Genomic DNA, 18,848 nt, shown 5'->3' on the forward strand with positions numbered 1-18,848 from the left:
CCTAAAATGGCGTACACCAAAAAATATTCAGACTTATAAAACCATGCGTACTTGTAAGCAAGTTCCCTTTATAAATCACAATCATCTTGAAATGTGCTGCATGTGAAGGAGCGACACGTCCGGCCCTTCAAACGCCCATAGTTGCCTATAAACGGTCAGTGAAGCACATTAATGTTAATACGTCCTGACTGCAGGAAGAGAAGGAGCTACAAAACGAAATTTAACTCAGTGACACTGACGTTACTTTTGGTGAAGCTGAAGTTGTTTGGTGGGTAAAAAAAACGCACTTTAATGCAACGCTTGTGCACCGGAGGAAAAGGGCCCCCGGAGCTCCGCCCCTTTATAACCTATCTGCAGGAAGGGGCCTCCCTCTGAGTACTGACGTTGCTGGCTGGAGGGGGACACAGACGGGACGACCCAGCTACTAATGTGGATTCACCCGTCTGAAAAGAGAGTAAACCAAATGACTTCCACTTGTGTTTAAACATTTATTTATGCTACCCAACAGTCTGCTCACTTAACAACGCTGGCGATGAGTTAAAAGAAATAGTAAATTTCCATAACGTGTTTTTACAAGCAGAGCATCACATTGGCTCAATAAGGCAACGAACATGTGATAACAGAGCCCGTTCTCATCTCAGGGCGTCAGATACCGCCGACTTGAGAAAGAGTGACAAAGCTTATTTAATGTTACTTTAACATTATGTTGCAGCAGCGTTGTGAACACCCCCCTGAGTCAGGTCACATGCAGCACAGGTTGGTGACATTAATTCTAGTGAAAGTTTCATGATCCTCCAAAGCTCATTTGACGGGTGCTCTGGGTCGTCCCGTACAGACCGGAAGTGCTAGTTAGCGGTAGCTACGTTTGTGATAAAGGTGTTGACAGCCCCCCGCTGTCTGAAAGCGACGCATTGAGATGAGAATGTGTTGGATAACAATATACGAAACTACACTCTCATATTTGCTCGACTGACGCATTGAAAACAGCATCAATTTAAATATAATTTGTCGTCCTGTTCACCTTATTTATGAGAATAAATTGCGCTGCATGCAAGTATTAATTAATCTGATTCCTGATTAAACGGTTCTTTTTGTGCGCCGCAAATTATCTTAAATTATGTTTCTTTTTATTGTGAACTTCAGTTAAAAAACGGGTGTCTGATTATTCAGAAAGGCTTTAAGCCTGAACTACTCAGAGGTAGTATTTCCATTTATTTTACAGAAAAGGAGGCGTCTTCATTTCAAACTGTTTCATCCTTCTGCCATGTGAGTCGCCGTTTCTCATGGTTCAGAGTTTACTTACAGGACGCACCAAATCCCGTCAGCTCTGGTTTTATAGATCACAACCTTTGCTTGGGCAGTGGCGTACGTATGTTTCCGGCCCTGTTTTGTACGTACGCACCGTTTATAAATGAGGCCCCTGGTCGTGTTTAGTGCAGTGGTGCCTTAACAAACTGAAGAGGCAGGTGTCATTAAAAATTTCTTGAAGGTCTTCATCATAATGAAATATTACGACATATTACGAAAAGGATCAAGTTCTTATCAAAATACAGGGGAAAGCAAAACAAAAAAAGATAAAAGGAAATTTAACAACAGGGAAAAGAATCCGTGTGTAGTTTTTAAAGGTGCTATATAAATAAAATTCACTTAAATGTTATTTAATGTTTTACATCCAGCTGCAGAGGTTCTTTACTGTTTCCCCACAGTTCTCATCTCCAGTCATCTTGAAATGTAGGTTGTAAATCACTGTAGCAGAATGAAATCAATAAGAGTTTGTCTAAAATAGTTCATTTATAAATCCCTATAAACCTCATGTTGGGTCTGATCACTGAGACTTGATCCTCCATCACAGATTTGTTTACTGAGCTGATCTTTAGCTCATTAGCTGGTTAGTTAGCAGCATCTAGTGGACAGAGAATAAAACTACAAATGACATCAGTAATGTTTCTGACTCTGGCTGGATGGAGATGTTGTAAAGGAAAGGTGTGACACTTTCTCACGACCAAATGGAAAACCTATTTAAGAAATAAAAGCTTTTGTTCTTGTAACCTTCATCAAATATCAAAACAAATGGATCACAAACATAAAATAGGTACAACCCCCCACCACTCAGGTCAGGGAGAGGAACTGGGAAATAAAAAGAGTCTGCCACAGGTTAGACCGGTTCTGACGTCACTGTAGGCGTGGACTCTAAAGTTGTGAGGCTGTGACGGCGTCCTCAGATCAGATGCACACAGACACCAGGACTGACGAGGAAGAAATGAGCAGCTTCTGATTGTAGTCTGAGCTCAGATCATCAGTGAAACATGCAGAGCGTGTCTGAACTGGTCTGAGAGCTTAAATCCACTTGGCTCAGGTTTCTGGTTTAACTGTCAATACTCCAAGTGTTCGAACAATAATTTTACCAACACTGTGGAGCCAGCATGGAGTATAACTAAACTAACTGGCTGCTAAGGGCCAATAATGGTGGCACAAGCCTTAATGATTTAACATTTAGGGATCAAACCAACCCAAAATATAAACTATAATGAAGTTTGGATTTCAGTCAGAAACACATTTTCTGAGCACTATTACAAATTGTGAGAATATAAAGAAATAGTGGTGCCAGATTAAATTCTGGAATTTAACAGGATTTTGGGTATGCTCTAACACATGTGGGTACTGTACCCACATTTTAAATATAAGGGCTAGTATAACTAATAACTGGGCTAAAACAACAAACCTTTAAAACATGGGATTGTAACAAAAAGGTCGAGGTTTATTTATAATTGTAATAAAATAAAGTGAATTTGGTGCTATATTTGATATGATTTCAGTGAAATACAGAATCAGGATTTCTCTTCCAAACTTTCAACATTTTTAATTCAATTTACTTTATTTAACTACTCTGTGTCAATACTACATCCTGAGCACAGTTTTGGGGTGCTACAGCAAATCTGAGATGTACATAATTACATTTTAGGGGCATTGTGACAACTTGTGGGATTATTAAATTGCCTAAATCTGTCAGAGAACCGAATCGTGGTGCCAAACTTAGTGCTGAGGGGTGTAAATAAATATCGTGTCAGGCAGAGACGTCACTAGGATTGAAAGGTTATTCATAACTTGCGCTTGCAAAATCTGCACTCGCATCTTTTGTTACTGTATTAGAACTACCCTTATGTCAACAACGATAATGTTACATGGGCATCAGAAGGAAAAACAATTTTTTTTTGATTTGTTTTTACATATATATATCAAGAGAACAAGATGTGATGTTTCATAGAAATCCTTATTGCTTACATGCTATTTTAAAGCTGCTACGTTCAATGTTTTGCTCTAAACTGCATTTCATTGTATTTTGTATAGAATGACAATAGAGTCTCTATCATGAATCCTGAAATCTATTAGCTGTGGGGAGTCTGGGTGGCCTCCCTCAGAAAACTTTGAGCATTAAACACATTCTGGTGAATTTTTCTGCACCAGTTCAAAATCTAAAACTCAACAGAAACTAAGTCAGTGCAGCTCTCAGTCATTCTGTGTTGCTCTCAGATATGTTTCTCCTGTAGATCAACTTTGTCCCTGCTGAGTCATCACACATGCAGATGAAAAAACAATCATTTTGTCCGATCCATTTCTAAATCAGATCTGGCACTGGTAGCACAGCTAGCTTCTCTCATTGACCAGGATTCAAAGAGCTGCTAACTGGTTGATTAATGTTAACATTACTGTAGCTAGCTGGCCAACCAAAAATGTCAGATAACTCTGTTAAGTGTTATAACAACATAGCATAACTGTAATTCAGTGCTGCAAAAAAGACAACATGAAGCCTTGAAACGCATCAGGTGAACAAACGGTGAACATTCACTTAAAAAGCAGCTTTTTAGTGACAGTATGTGAGTACAAAGACACACCAGAGCAGCTGGTATCCTAACATACTTTCTTCACCTCGCTGTGTGCCGGCAGTGCAGCAGGCGAGAGCAGTGAAAACAAGGAATGGAGGTTAACTTACATGGACTCTACATGAGCCGAGTGGAATGGATTTAAAGAAGGAGCAGCGTGAATTTTTGGAATTTACTAGTCCAAAATCATTGGTCTTAAAAAGTGGGACGCTTCTTGTCCCACCCACATACAATGGTTCTGACTCCCATGTAATGTAGCTTATAGACACATCAACGCTGCATGGGGGGAATTCACTTAAGCCAGACTGAGTTCTTTTGTAGGCTGTGTCTTAAATGCTATCCAGCTGCTAATGTAGATGTGTGATAAAGTAATACCATGTCTAAGTCCAAAGAATGCTATTTAATTACAGTAATTACTGCACTGTGGATTGGTTCAATCAGAGCGTGATTTTCCTCTGTAGTTTGGCTGCATTCAAACATACATAAGATGGAATAAAATATTTGGAGGAATGATTACTATATATATGGATGCATGTACAGAATGTATGATTGCTTTTACTTTATTTTCCTGTGTGTATATCTGTGGGTATATGCTCATGTAAAGCCTAGCCATTTAGGCAACATCTACATATTTATTTAAGATATTACAGCCAACAAATGCAGAAAGTTAAGTTTGTCAGAATATAGCAAATTTAATAAATATCATGAAATAATTTAGTTTAGGCTTTGCCTTGGTGCCTAGACCTGCCAACAAGTGTTTGTTAAAAGAGAACAAAACATCCCACATTTCCTTAAACCTTTAGATCAGTAACTGACTGACCTCAGAAGAAGCTGCCCTGCCAATCTCCCGCTTCTCTCTCCTAAAATATATTCAATATCCATCTGGTCAATGAATGGAATCATATACAACAGCATTAACAGGGACACTATAACATTTAGTTTTCACTGACAACAACATTCTGTGGGGACTGACATTGTTTTGAAATAGGCTACTAGAGATGGGTAATATTAATGGCGTTCACATTATCAATACTAGTGTTTTCCATAGCCAACTAAAATATCCGCTTTCCTTTAGCTCAGTTTAACGTAGCTTTAGTTCAGCGAGTAACAGTGACTAACAGGAACTTCCAGTTTGACTCTCTATCACTCTCTACGCTCAGTCAGTCTTCCTTCACCGTGTCTGTGTGAAGAAAGGTTGCTTGGCAGAGAAGTGATGAAGTGCAGCCTCCCTCAGGGTCCTAGTGCCCGACCACAGCAGGGATTTAAACAACCAGAGGGATTATGCAGTTTTAGAAACATGCAGTTTTAACTGTTAATACTCTGAAGTTAAGTGCATGGATGAAGAGTTCAGGGCTCAAATACAGACATCTTCCAGCACTGAGACGGACTTGGTTTCACTGAAGACCCTTTAGCACAGTCCAGGTCTCAGCTGTCCCAGAGGCTCCAGGACCCTTTCTAGGTGGACCAGAGCCAGCAGGGTGGAAGGGAACTTAGAAGTTTGATTAGGGCCCCTCAGCCATCAGGGGCCCTCACAGGAATAGAGGGGGACCAAAGTAAAATCAGCCATCCTGTGTCTCTCTGGTCATGATTTAAATGTTTAAAGACAGAAGTAAAGATTTAAAGACACAGACCTTGAGGAGAACTAAAGTGTCCTGAGATGTAAAGCTTGTTGTAATGAATGAGTGCAGCTCTCTCAGCATGTTGTTGTGTTTGTGTGAAGGTGTGGGCTCTGCTATGAATCAGTGTGAGGACAGAGAGGAGGGAGTCCCTCCCTCTAAAAGCACTCTGTGTGGGGAACATGACAGCCAGACCAAAGCTCAGAGGTGAGATGAGGATCTCTAACTGTCCAGGACTCAAATCACTCCACCATCATTATTCACTCTCAAAGCTCTGTGTGTGTTGTGTTGAAGCCCAGAGCAGCAGCAGGGACCAGACTCTGCTGGACCTGGACCTGGACCTGGACCTGGACCTGGACCCAGCTGTGTGTCCATGAAGAGTGACCAGTCTATGGAGCCTCCTCTTGCTTTTAAAGGACAAAGGAGGTGAATGAAGTTTAGTTTAGAGCTACTAACCTTAAAGCTGCAGTCGGACGGATAAACAACTGAAAGTCTCTATAAAACTCTGTAACGCTGAGAAACTGCAGATTCAGCTGACAACTCACTACCAGAGACACCAACACATACATCTAATAGTATGTGTGTGTGTATATATATATAATTTAAAGGGGCTATATGTACATTTTTCAATTAAATTACTTATTAATAAATCAAATTTTCACTGCCTTATTCTCAGTGGACTCGTTATAATATTCAGTCCAGCTCACTACCCGTTTCGTTATCATCCAATACATTTAGCTGTGCTGACATTGCTGAGACTCCGGTGAAAGATACACAGATAGTAAAGATAGTTACTGAAAGCAACAGGCGAGCTAACGCCGATGTAGCACGTCAGCTAAATGCAGTCACTGTAACTTTATCATGTAACCAACATGGATTAGTTCAACCTGCAGCTTCTAAAACTATTACTGTAACGCTGCAGGGGGAGTTTACCTGAGTCTCCTGCATGTTGTGTCTCCCTGTGTTTTTTCCAGGAGTATTGTGCCGAAGTGCGGCTCGCTGCGCTGAATGAAAGGTACGGAGCCGGTGATGATCTGCCTCTGAGACGGGAACGCTGAAGTAACAGAACCTGAACATGTCTGAGTGAAAAGCCACAGCCTGCATGCTGGTGTTCCTGCATTTATTGCGGGATTTGTGGATGAAAGCGGTTGTGTTTCGGATTATGCTCGCTCATGAGTTCAAGCAAGCACGCGTATGAGCACACGCCTGGCTGCAATCTAAAAAACTGCACCGCAAGTGGCCGCTGAAAACTCTGTAATGCCCCTTTAAATCTGCTTTGAGGACACATTTGATTCGTCAGTCCTTTGTTCATTCCAGGATCCATCAGCAGAGACCAGATTCTCCTGGATCCAGCTGTGTGTCCATGAAGAGTGACTGGTCTATGGAGCCTCCTCTTGCTTTCAAAGGACAATACAGGTAAATGAAGTTTAGTTTTGAGCTACTAACAGTAAAGCTGCAGCCGGACAGATATATAACAACTGAAAGTCTCTATAAAACTCTGTGTGTCCATGAACAGCGACCGGTCCATGGATTTCCCTGTACACTTCAAAGCTGGACATAATTGTGCTGAACAAAAGTAAAAATCTTAAATGTTTGTGTTGTTTTGTTGACTCTCCTAAAAAGAGCTCTCAGGTAGGTTTTGGTCCTGCACCGTTCTTTGGTAATTAAAAATAATAATAGACACTTTATTTATTCCCAGAGGGAAATTCTCATGTCACATCAGCAGCACAGAAATGAACCAGGTTCAAAGAACAGTGCAAAAACAAACACATACTAACATTAAAGTAAGAATATAAAAAGTATGAGCATGCCCTTTTGTGTGCTCATAGTTAAGTCCAGTTAGAGTCCAGCAGGACCTCATCAGCCTCTCAGTCCACTGATGTCCACACTGAGACACAGCTGGATGAGTAAAACAGCAGCATTTTCTCCTGGAGGAATTTCAGTGAACCTGTGCATTTATCAGGATCAGCAGAGTCCAGTCTACCTGCACCCAGCAGTGTTTCCATGGAAAGTGACCAGATCATACATTTTTATACCAAGATACAGGAGAAGTATTTTGCCAAGTAAATACTTTTTTTGCATAATTAGCTAAATTTAATATTTCTAAACAGAAATAATTGTAATGAAGATGTGAGACTTTTCAACGTGTATGAGGATCTGTTTCTACCGGGGTCCACTAGATATAACACAGCACATGTAACACTGTTTGTCATTATATGTTCAAATCATATTTCTTCACAGAGTTGATCAGCAGAGCTCAGAGGTTCCCAGTGGTCAGTCTGCCCAGCAGCATCAAACAGACCTGGACTCCATATTTATGGTGTGTAAATGTACAAGCTCAGCTACTACTGCTAATTACAGGAGCCACAAAGTAAATAGTGAAGCAGCATTCTGATCCAGTCTCCATGCTGCACTCTGCAGACCAGCAGGCTTTCTGTCTGTCACAGATGATCTGATGTTGACTTCTACCAGTTCAACTTTACATTTTCTTCTGTTCCAGCTGCTCCAGGAAAACATTGGCAGGTTTGTGAAGAACGAGGTGAAGAAGTTCCAGAGGGTTCTGAGTCCAGATTACCCAGCATGCTTAGAGAGTCAGAGGGAGGATGAGGAGGTGTTGGACGGTGAGGAGGAGGAGCAGAGGAGGAGCAGCAGAGAGGCATTTCTGAAGATCACACTGCACTTCCTGAGGAGAATGAAGCAGGAGGAGCTGGCTGAGCGTCTGCAGAGCAGTAAGAGGATTTGAACAGATTTAACATGATGGAAAGAGGAAATGGAGGCAACATGGGAGAAGTTTCCATTTCAAACTCTGCTGTTAATATGATGCACACATTTGGATCAGATCTATGAATTCTTCTGGGCTGAAACTCAGAAACTGTTCACAGCTGATGAGCTGAAGAGATTTCATGGAGGAGGAAAATAAATATCATCTTGATGTCTTAAAGTTTACATTTATCAGATTTACTGCAGCATCCACTTATTAATCACATGTCTTGTTTCTTCATTCAGGAACTGTTGCTCCAGTGTGCCGACGTAAACTCAAGTCTAACCTGAAGAAGAAGTTCCAGTGTGTGTTTGAGGGGATTGCTAAAGCAGGAAACCCAACCCTTCTGAACCAGATCTACACAGAGCTCTACATCACAGAGGGAGGGACTGCAGAGGTCAATGATGAACATGAGGTCAGACAGATTGAAACAGCATCCAGGAAACCAGACAGACCAGAAACAACCATCAGACAAGAAGACATCTTTAAAGCCTCACCTGGAAGAGATGAACCAATCAGAACAGTGATGACAAAGGGAGTGGCTGGCATTGGGAAAACAGTCTTAACACAGAAGTTCACTCTGGACTGGGCTGAAGACAAAGCCAACCAGGACATACAGTTCACATTTCCATTCACTTTCAGAGAGCTGAATGTGCTGAAAGAGAAAAAGTACAGCTTGGTGGAACTTGTTCATCACTTCTTTCCTGAAACCAAAGAAGCAGGAATCTGCAGCTTTGAAGAGTTCCAGGTTGTGTTCATCTTTGACGGTCTGGATGAGTGTCGACTTCCTCTGGACTTCCACAACAATGAGGTCCTGACTGATGTTACAGAGTCCACCTCAGTGGATGTGCTGCTGACAAACCTCATCAGGGGGAACCTGCTTCCCTCTGCTCGCCTCTGGATAACCACACGACCTGCAGCAGCCAATCAGATCCCTCCTGAGTGTGTTGACATGGTGACAGAGGTCAGAGGGTTCACTGCTCCACAGAAGGAGGAGTACTTCAGGAAGAGGTTCAGAGATGAGGAGCAGGCCAGCAGGATCATCTCCCACATCAAGACATCACGAAGCCTCCACATCATGTGCCACATCCCAGTCTTCTGCTGGATCACTGCTACAGTTCTGGAGGAGGTGTTGGAGACCAGAGAAGGAGGAGAGCTGCCCAAGACCCTGACTGAGATGTACATCCACTTCCTGGTGGTTCTGTCCACACTGAAGAACATCAAGTATGATGGAGGAGCTGAGACAGATCAGCACTGGAGTCCAGAGAGCAGGAAGATGATTGAGTCTCTGGGAAAAGTGGCTTTTGAGCAGCTGCAGAAAGGAAACCTGATCTTCTATGAATCCGACCTGACAGAGTGTGGCATCGATATCAGAGCAGCCTCAGTGTACTCAGGAGTGTTCACACAGATCTTTAAAGAGGAGAGAGGACTGTACCAAGACAAGGTGTTCTGCTTCGTCCATCTGAGTGTTCAGGAGTTTCTGGCTGCTCTTCATGTCCATCTGACCTTCATCAACTCTGGTGTCAATCTGCTGGCAGAAGAACAAACAACCTACCGGCAGTCTAAAGTCTTCAGAGACAAACCTAAACTAACACATCTCTACCAGAGTGCTGTGGACAAGGCCTTTACAGAGTCCAAATGGACACCTGGACTTGTTCCTCCGCTTCCTCCTGGGTCTTTCACTGCAGACCAATCAGACTCTCCTACGAGGTCTGCTGACACAGACAGGAAGTAGCTCGCAGACCAATCAGAAAACAGTCCAGTACATCAAGAAGAAGATCAGTGAGAATCTGTCTCCAGAGAGAAGCATCAATCTGTTCCACTGTCTGAATGAACTGAATGATCGTTCTCTAGTGGATCAGATCCAACAGTCCCTGAGTTCAGGAAGTCTCTCCACAGATAAACTCTCTCCTGCTCAGTGGTCAGCTCTGGGCTTCATCTTACTGTCATCAGAAAAAGATCTGGACGTGTTTGACCTGAAGAAATACTCTGCTTCAGAGGAGGCTCTTCTGAGACTGCTGCCAGTGGTCAAAGCCTCCAACAAAGCTGTGTAGGTGGATAGATGTATATGTGCAATTTTAAAAATACTTAATTTTATATTTGACAAATAAATAATTTAGTTTGTGTCCATTGCTAATCCTTTTTCAGGTTGAGTGGCTGTAACCTCTCAGAGAGAAGCTGTAAAGCTCTGTCCTCAGTTCTCAGCTCACATTCCTCTAGTCTGAGAGAGCTGGACCTGAGTTACAACGACCTGCAGGATTCAGGAGTGAAGCTGCTGTCTGCTGGACTTGAGAGTCCACACTGCAAACTGGAAACTCTCAGGTCAGTATTAAGCTGTTTCTTACTTTCTTTCTAAATCCTGCTCATCTGGTTTTAGGCTCATGTTAGTGAAAATGGTCTGTAGGATTTTCCTGCTCATATGATTTTCTAAAACACAGAGTTTATGATGTTTTCCTGATTCCAGGCTGTCAGGCTGTCTGATCACAGAGAAATCCTGTGCTTCTCTGGCCTCAGCTCTGAGCTCCAACCCCTCCTATCTGAGAGAGCTGGATCTGAGCTACAATCATCCAGGAGACTCAGGGGTGAAGTTGCTGTCTGCTGGATTGGAGGATCCACATTGGAGACTGGACACTCTCAGGTTTGGACAGACAACAAGAGCTCACATTCTGCAGGTGTCTCTATTTTCTCTTATTTAATGTCAGTCTACTGGAGTCCATCATCATGAAGGACGTCTTATGTCTCCTCATTCTGGTCAGAGCAGTGAGTAGGCCTGAGTTGAGAAACACTTGGATCTCCACTTGGATATATGTCCCCACCACTTTTTGAAATGGCAGATGTTGTCCACATCACTTTTTGAAAGCATTTGTTAAAAATGTTCTTAAAAAAATTTGCACCATGAAATGTTAAATAACAAATGAAAATGCTTTGAGAAAGGTTTATTTGCACAATTCTGAAAACCTGCAATGTAAACAAAAAAAGTACCTTAAGCTAAAAAAAATAATGCATTATTAATACTGCATTATTCTATTTTATTTTTATATTCAGAATTGTCACTTCCCACCTGAATTTGTGCTTCCCTTTATATAAGTAAAGACATTTCCTCCATAAAGTGGTGCAGAAAATATCTCCAGAATGCAGGAAATTAAGTGTTAAATGCTTGAATATTTATTCAAAATACTGTTAAAATATGTTCTCGTCTTGATCTCGTGACCCTGGTGTGCCGTCACAGCCCTAATCTGAGCCCTATTTATTTATTTATCTGCGGTAACATTAGTAGTAGTAGACTATATTAGAGACCCCCACGAAGCTCAGATTATAACTCGAACCCTGACTTTAAACATCCAAAGTGGACACAAAGTGCTGTACAGAAAAAACAAATATACATAAATAAATAAAAGACACTAAATACATAGCTCACACGATGCATACAATCAAGTAAAAACAATAACAACCATACAATGAAACAATAAAATCAATGCTATCAAAACAAGAAATGTGACCTTCAGTTTTCAAAGGGCAAGGAAAAGAGGTGGGTTTTAAGAAGAGACTTAAAACAGACAGTGAAGATGCCTGTCTAATGTGCAGAGGTAGATCGTTCTACAGTTTAGGAGCTGCTACAGCAAAAGCTCGGTCCCCCTTTTAGCTTGCGCTTTGTTTTGGGCACACTTAGGAGCAGTTGATCAGCTGAACTGAGAGAACGGGTGGGTCTATAGGGGGGTAGCAGCTCAGAGATTTGGGTGGGGCAAGACCATTAAGACATTTAAAAGCAAATAAAAGAATCTTCAAATGAATCCTATAATGTACAGGCAGCGAGTGGAGTGAGGCTAAAATTCCAGTTAGTAGACGCTCTGCAGCGTGTTGACCCCCACCTACAGTGTATAAAAATAATTTATATTTCTAAACATTATGTTTTGTCTATTTTACACCAAGTTTGTGAACTTTAGATTGTGTCAATCTCATCTTTATTATCACTTTCCAACTAAAAGTTTGACCGGTCTTCTGAAAACTCTTCATTTTGAATCATATATCATTTGAGAGTTTGTTTTCTACAGCACAACGTTAGCTAGTCCAAATCAAGTCTATATATATAAGTGTGTGTATATGTGTATGTGTATGTGTGTATATATATATATACTTATATAATTTCAAGATGGCGCCGCAGCCGGCCGCCTCGGGATTACGCTCCGTAGTGGTTTTTGTGTTTTTGTTGCTCTTCTCTGGTAACTTTTACCAGAGAAAAGCTCTTAAACATTGGACTTTCAACTACTCATACTATTCCACCACTCTTTATTGACCTTGGAACTTTCCCGGAGTTACTAGTTGGAGAGCTGAAACAGCAGGGATTTCGCACTGCGCTCCCTTCAATCCACCTGGCGAATGTCCGCTCTCTGGCCAACAAAATGGACAAACTGCTGCTCCTCAACAGAACTAACTCAGACTTCTGCAGATCTGCCGCCCTCTGTTTCACCCAATCCTGGCTCACCGAGCGCATCCCGGACAGCACATTTCATCTACAGGGATTTAATCTCATCCTCGCGGATCGCGAAAGGGAGCTCACGGGAAAAACACGGGGAGGCGGACTCTGTTTCTATATAAACGAAGGTTGGTGTACAGGTCACGGTGTTGAAGAAATCATGCAGGCCTCACCTAGAGACTGTAAACTGTTTTATTCACCGCGGGAGTTTTCCTCGTTTGTTCCTGGTCACTGTTTACATTCCACCTCAGGCCTGTGTTAGTGAGGCGTTACTACACCTGGCTGACCAGATAACTCACTAAGTGGAGAAAAACCAGACTCCCTGCTCATTGTTCTTGGGGACTTTAACAGAGCAAACCTCAGTCATGAACTTCCAAAGTACAGACAGCATATTAAGTGTCCCACCAGGGACACTAACACACTGGACCACTGCTACACAACATTAAAGGACGCCTATCGCTCTGTTCCCCGTGCAGCCTTGGGACTCATCTTCTCCCGACACACAGGCAAAAACTGAAATCTGCTAAACCTGTTGTAAAGACTGTGAAAAGAAGGACCAACGAGTCAAAGCTGGATTTACAGGCCTGCTTTGACTGCACTGACTGGAGTCTTTTTGAGGCTGCAGCCGCTGACCTGGACGAACTAACTGACACTGTGACATCTTACAGACATCAGTTTTTGTGAGGACGTGTGTGCCGACTAAAACCTTCCACACATACAACAACCAAAAACCCTGGTTCACAGAAAACTCAGGCAGCTTCGTCAGACCAAGGAGGAGGCCTTCAGAAGTGGGGACAGAGTCCTGTACAACCAGGCCAGGAACACGCTGACTAAAGAGATCAAAGCTGCAAAGAGGAGCTATGCTGAAAAGCTAAATAACAGCTTTGCAGCCAACGACCCTGCGTCAGTGTGGAGAAGCCTGCGGACACTCACAAACTACAACAGACCATCCCCCAACACTGCTGGTACTCAACGACTGGCAGATGAGCTGAATGGTTTCTACTGTAGGTTTGAAAAGCCCAGACACACCTGTCCCCCACTCCAACGCCATCTTCAAACAGTCACCTTCCCCCTCTGACCTCTCACCTGCACTCAAGATCTGTGAAGAGGACGTGAGCCACCTCTTCCACAGGCAGAAGATCAGGAAGGCTCCTGGACCTGACGGTGTCTCACCATCGTGCCTGAAAATCTGTAGTACTAGTAGTGGGCTACTCGAACAAGACATTCATGGACAGAGCAGAAAATATGGATCTGATGCAATGCTACTATACAAGCAACCCCAGTGAGAGGGGTTATATGCAGGGACTATGGGATATATGGATGCTTCGAAACCCATCATCAACACTGACAAAGAAACAACTCCTAGCTCAGTGTTCTAACATCCGCAAACGGCAGCTCCTATCACAACTAGAGATTGATGAAGTACAACAAATATGCTACAGCAAGGGGGAGCAAGGACGACAGGTCAGCGGGGAGATGTCATCATCATCCCCACACTAAAGCCATAACCGAGACCAATGAGCTCCGACTAAAAGCCAATTGCACAAGTCACCATCAAATGCGGCATATACCAAGGTGATGCACTATCCCCGCTGCTGTTCTGCATAGGCCTGAACCACCTCAGCCAGATCATCACAAAGACTGGCTACCTGGCTAGCCAGGATCTACAGCAACGACATTGGAATGTCGTCCGGACTGGACAAGTGTGGTCGCATGGTATCAAAAAGAGGGAAGATGATCAGAACCGAGGGGATTGAACTACCAGAAGGCCACATTGCAGATGTTCAGGATAGCTACAAATACCTTGGGGTGCCGCAGGCTAACGGAAACCATGTACCACAGACAAATAGAAGAAGTGGCTGATATCCAGAAATCCTACCAGTGGCTGGAAAAGGCTGGACTGAAGGACAGCACAGAAGCACTAATCATGGCGGCACAAGAACAGGCACTCAGCACAAGATCAATAGAGGCTGGGGTCTACCACACCAGGCAGGACCCCAGGTGCAGACTGTGCAAGGATGCCCCTGAGACAGTCCAGCACATAACAGCAGGGTGTAAGATGCTGGCAGGAAGTGCATACATGGAACGCCATAACCAGGTAGCTGGCATAGTGTACAGAAACATCTGCCATGAGTATGGGCTGGAAGTACCAAGGTCAAAATGGAAGACACCTCCTGAGGTAGTTGAGAATGACCGAGCTAAGATCCTGTGGGACTTCACAGGATCTTTGCTCCAGACTGACAAACAGATGATGGCTAACCAACCAGACATCATGCTGATCGACAAACAGCGACAGCAACATCAAAAAGAAGGAACACGAGAAGCTTGAGAAATACCAAGGGCTGAAAGAGGAGCTAGAAAAGATGTGGAGAGTAAGAGCAACAGTGGTGCCAGAGGTGATCGGAGCACTGGGGGCTGTGACCCCCAAACTGGGAGAGTGGCTACAGCAGATTCCAGGTAAAACATCAGAGGTCTCTGTCCAGAAGAGTGCAGTCCTAGGAACAGCTAAGATAAATGTAAATGCTCCGTATTTGTATAGCGCCTTTCTAGTCTTTTTTTCATTCACTCACTGAGCCTAAGTGCTCAAACATAAACTAACATTCACACACATTCATACACTGGCGGAACAGCCGCCAGGGGCAATTCGGGGTTCAGTATCTTGCCCAAGGACACTTCGACACGCAGCCTGGGGGAGTCGGGATTGAACCGCCGACCTTCTGATTAATGACCAACCCGCTCCACCTCCTACCACAGCCGCAGACCCCTCAAACTCCCAGGCTTCCGAGCTTGAGGATGACACATACCACCCCACAAGGGGTGAGAGGGGTATTTTTTATATATATATATAATGTGAGGGCAGGACGCGCACGCACACACACACACGCACATACTCACTCACTTCCCGCTCCCTTCCAGCCTCAATTAAAATAAACCTCGCTATTATGCGTGTTTCTTCTACTGTTTAAGTAGCGCGATCAAGGGTGCACACTTGGTAGTTCTGCTCTTCTTTAAGCATACATTTAAACAAACATCAAACACTGTGTGTCGAGATGCATCGCTGCTCTGTTTCCCATTCAGTTTGGCTAAACGGGAGTGTAACATTTCCGTCTTTTAAATAGCATGTTCTCGCACGCTTTCATGGTCATGTGAACTGCAAAATTATGGTTTTTGGTTGTAGTAATAATTTGTGATGTAAGTAACTGTTCCAGGGGAAGGAAAATGTTGGATATAATTATTGTTGAAAATAGTCTAATAGAGATAAATCCTTTTCTGAAGGTGGTAAAATCTATTTATTATGTTGTGTAAATAATGGTTAAGCCTAGTAGGAGGGGCTACTGTCTTTAAAAGTCGCAGCTTTGGTCTTGGCCTGGTTACAGAGGAGGTAACTAGTGAGTTGTATGTTGGGTTTTTGTGTAACTTTATTATTGCATAAGTTATAAATTACTTTTTTCAAATAGTTATTTTTTTTGTTTTGTTTTCTTTATGCAAGTTTTTTTCACTGTTTGCATAATAAAAATCACGCCACTATTTTTCAACTATGCCTGTGTTTTCTCCTATTTTGAGGAGTTTGGAAGAGAACCCCGCTACATAGAAATTAAACAAAAAAACTAAACTAAATAAATCGTACATTGAAAATATTTCCTACTTTTTTGACAAACAGTACAACTATTAAACTAACAAACACTAATAATGTTTTTCCACTGGTTGTTCTCAGTTTGTGAGGAAATACATTTACGTTTCTCCTGGTTGTAGCTTCAGTGTTGTGAAGCTTCATTTAATGTAGAGTTAACTGGTAGCTTGGCTCACTACATTTACAAGTGGCTTGCCCAACACTGTTTGCTGTAAACACTAGTTTTTATTATGAATACAACTGTTAAATATTTAAAGCAAAATGAGCAAATGTAGATGCATATAATTACAGTGTAAATGATTTACTGCTGAGAGAAAAACCTTCTAGGTGCCTTTAATCTCTGTTAACTTCATCATTTAGCCTCATCTGTCTCTAAAATACAGTCCTTCATTGATATGAAATATGAAGTCAAGTCAGTTTTATTTATCAAGTGCAAAATCACAAACTTGTCTCAGAAAGCTTTACAATCTGTCCATCATATGGACTCTCTGTCCTCAGACCTGCTGTTTCTGACATATAAATTATACAATACCAGTTGAATCTGGTGGTCAGACTGATCTGGAAAAAGTTTAGTGGTTCATGTGTGTATGCTGGACAAAATGTTGATTTAGCAGGACAACATGCAGAGGACAATATTTGACATCCTCATTCTTCGTCAAACAGTGAAAGAATCCTGGAGACAGTTGACACAGATGAGTTTCAGCCTGTTTCTCTGTCACACTGACAAACTGAGGAACACTGCTTCATGTTGAACAGCAGTTAGGACTCATGTTGGATAGAAAATCACTCTGACTGTGTTTCTTCCTCCAGGGTGGACCATGGTGGAGAGCAGAGGTTAAAACCTGGTGTGAGGAAGTGTAAGTGTGGATTCAATCTGACTCATGATGACAAAACAGCACACAGTCAGTTTCTCTTTCAATACAAAGTTGATAGTTGTGATATTTATTCATTCAAACATTACTGACTAAATGCATCATCATTAAACTTTATAGAAATGAACAACATCAGCACACAAACAAAGAATAAACCTTCAGATGTGTCTGATGATAAACTGCTGCTGTGTTGTGTCTCGTTCTCTCCATCAGATTTCTGTGAACTCACACTGGACACAAACACAGCAAACAGAAACCTCAAACTGTCTGACAACAACAGGAAGGTGACGCTGGTGAGAGAGGAGCAGCCATATCCTGATCATCCAGAGAGATTTGACCACTGGGAACAGCTGCTGTGTAGAAATGGTCTGACTGGTCGTTGTTACTGGGAGGTCGAGTGGAGAGGAGGAGTTTATATATCAGTGAGTTACAGAGGAATCAGAAGGAGAGGAGACAGTAAAGACTGTGTGTTTGGATTGAATGATCAGTCCTGGAGTCTGAAGTGCTCTGCTGGTCGTTTCTCTGTCTGGCACAATAACAGCGTAACAGACCTCCCTCTCTCCTCCTCCTCCTCGTCCTCCTCTTCTTCCTCGTTCTCCTCCTCCTCTAACAGAGCAGCAGTGTATGTGGACTGTCCTGCTGGCTCTCTGTCCTTCTACAGAGTCTCCTCTGACACACTGATCCACCTCCACACCTTCAACACCACATTCACTGAACCTCTTTATCCTGGTTTGGGGTTCTGGTCCTCTGGTTCCTCAGTGTCTCTGTGTTCTGTGTAGGAGGGAAACAACTTCCAGTCCTGTGGTTTAAATGTTGGTGGTGGACGAGGCTTCACTTTGGTTAACATCTGGCTCACTGATTGTGCCTTTAATGTCAGAAATGTGTTTTCTTAGAAATGGTGAAATGATCTCAGGGCTGAACTTGTGTACAAACTGTGTTGACTTTGATTTTCACTTCAAGTTTTCTTGGAGCAGCATCTAGTAGCTGCTGATGGCTGCAGAGCTTCTTATTCACTTCAATAAAGGTTTGAGCTCAACAAATACTCTTGATTTATTGTGTTGCTCAAGTACATTTCTTTTCCTGCTGAGTTTGATCCTCACAAAGGCTTAACAAAAAAAAGATAAGTAAGGCAGGAAGGAACCTTGAAGGTTTATTATTATTTGAAAAATGTAGAGCTATATAATAGGATTTAGTTTTTTTATTATTATTTTTATGATATGAAGTAGTTCTAACAAACATAGTTTATGCTACATACTCCTCATGACCTGCTGCTCATCAGCCAGTGAGTTCCCAACATTTATCAGCACAGCAACCAGAGAACACTTTTATAAATACACACTCAGCTGTACTAGCAGGTGGACTTTAATGTCCAAGTGTGTTGTTTTCCCTTCTCTGTACAGACTCGACCTGTGTATGAAATGTGCTTTCTAATCAAACTGCTTTGCCTGACAGAAATCAGACTAACATAAAGGTCAGGGTTGATGGGGACCTTGTATAAGCTGCAGTACTTCAGCGTGTTCATCAGAGTTCTCAAACCTTCTCACGTGGTGATCACATGACCCAAACACTCACATACACACACACACGATGTATAACGTTACTTATGAATGAAG

At 42.5% G+C, this 18,848-nt stretch overlaps 1 protein-coding gene across 1 annotated transcript; it reads left to right on the plus strand.

Moving 5' to 3' along the window:
- The first annotated feature begins 1,084 nt into the window (after positions 1–1,084).
- Positions 1,085–18,275, plus strand: LOC119909378 (NLR family CARD domain-containing protein 3-like). The gene is given in 12 exon segments (XM_038727583.1): positions 1,085–5,704; positions 5,792–5,923; positions 6,815–6,913; positions 7,014–7,073; positions 7,739–7,817; positions 7,998–8,226; positions 8,504–9,882; positions 9,884–10,308; positions 10,407–10,580; positions 10,723–10,896; positions 17,174–17,220; positions 17,449–18,275. Coding segments are annotated over 12 exon segments (3,513 nt in total). The 5' UTR covers positions 1,085–5,555; the 3' UTR covers positions 18,015–18,275.
- Positions 18,276–18,848: the final 573 nt, after the last annotated feature.

Source organism: Micropterus salmoides, unplaced genomic scaffold (genome assembly GCF_014851395.1).
Source record: "Micropterus salmoides isolate LMB-PRFRI ecotype aquatic unplaced genomic scaffold, ASM1485139v1 Ms_hic_scaffold_18, whole genome shotgun sequence".
Taxonomy (NCBI): Eukaryota; Metazoa; Chordata; class Actinopteri; order Centrarchiformes; family Centrarchidae; genus Micropterus; species Micropterus salmoides.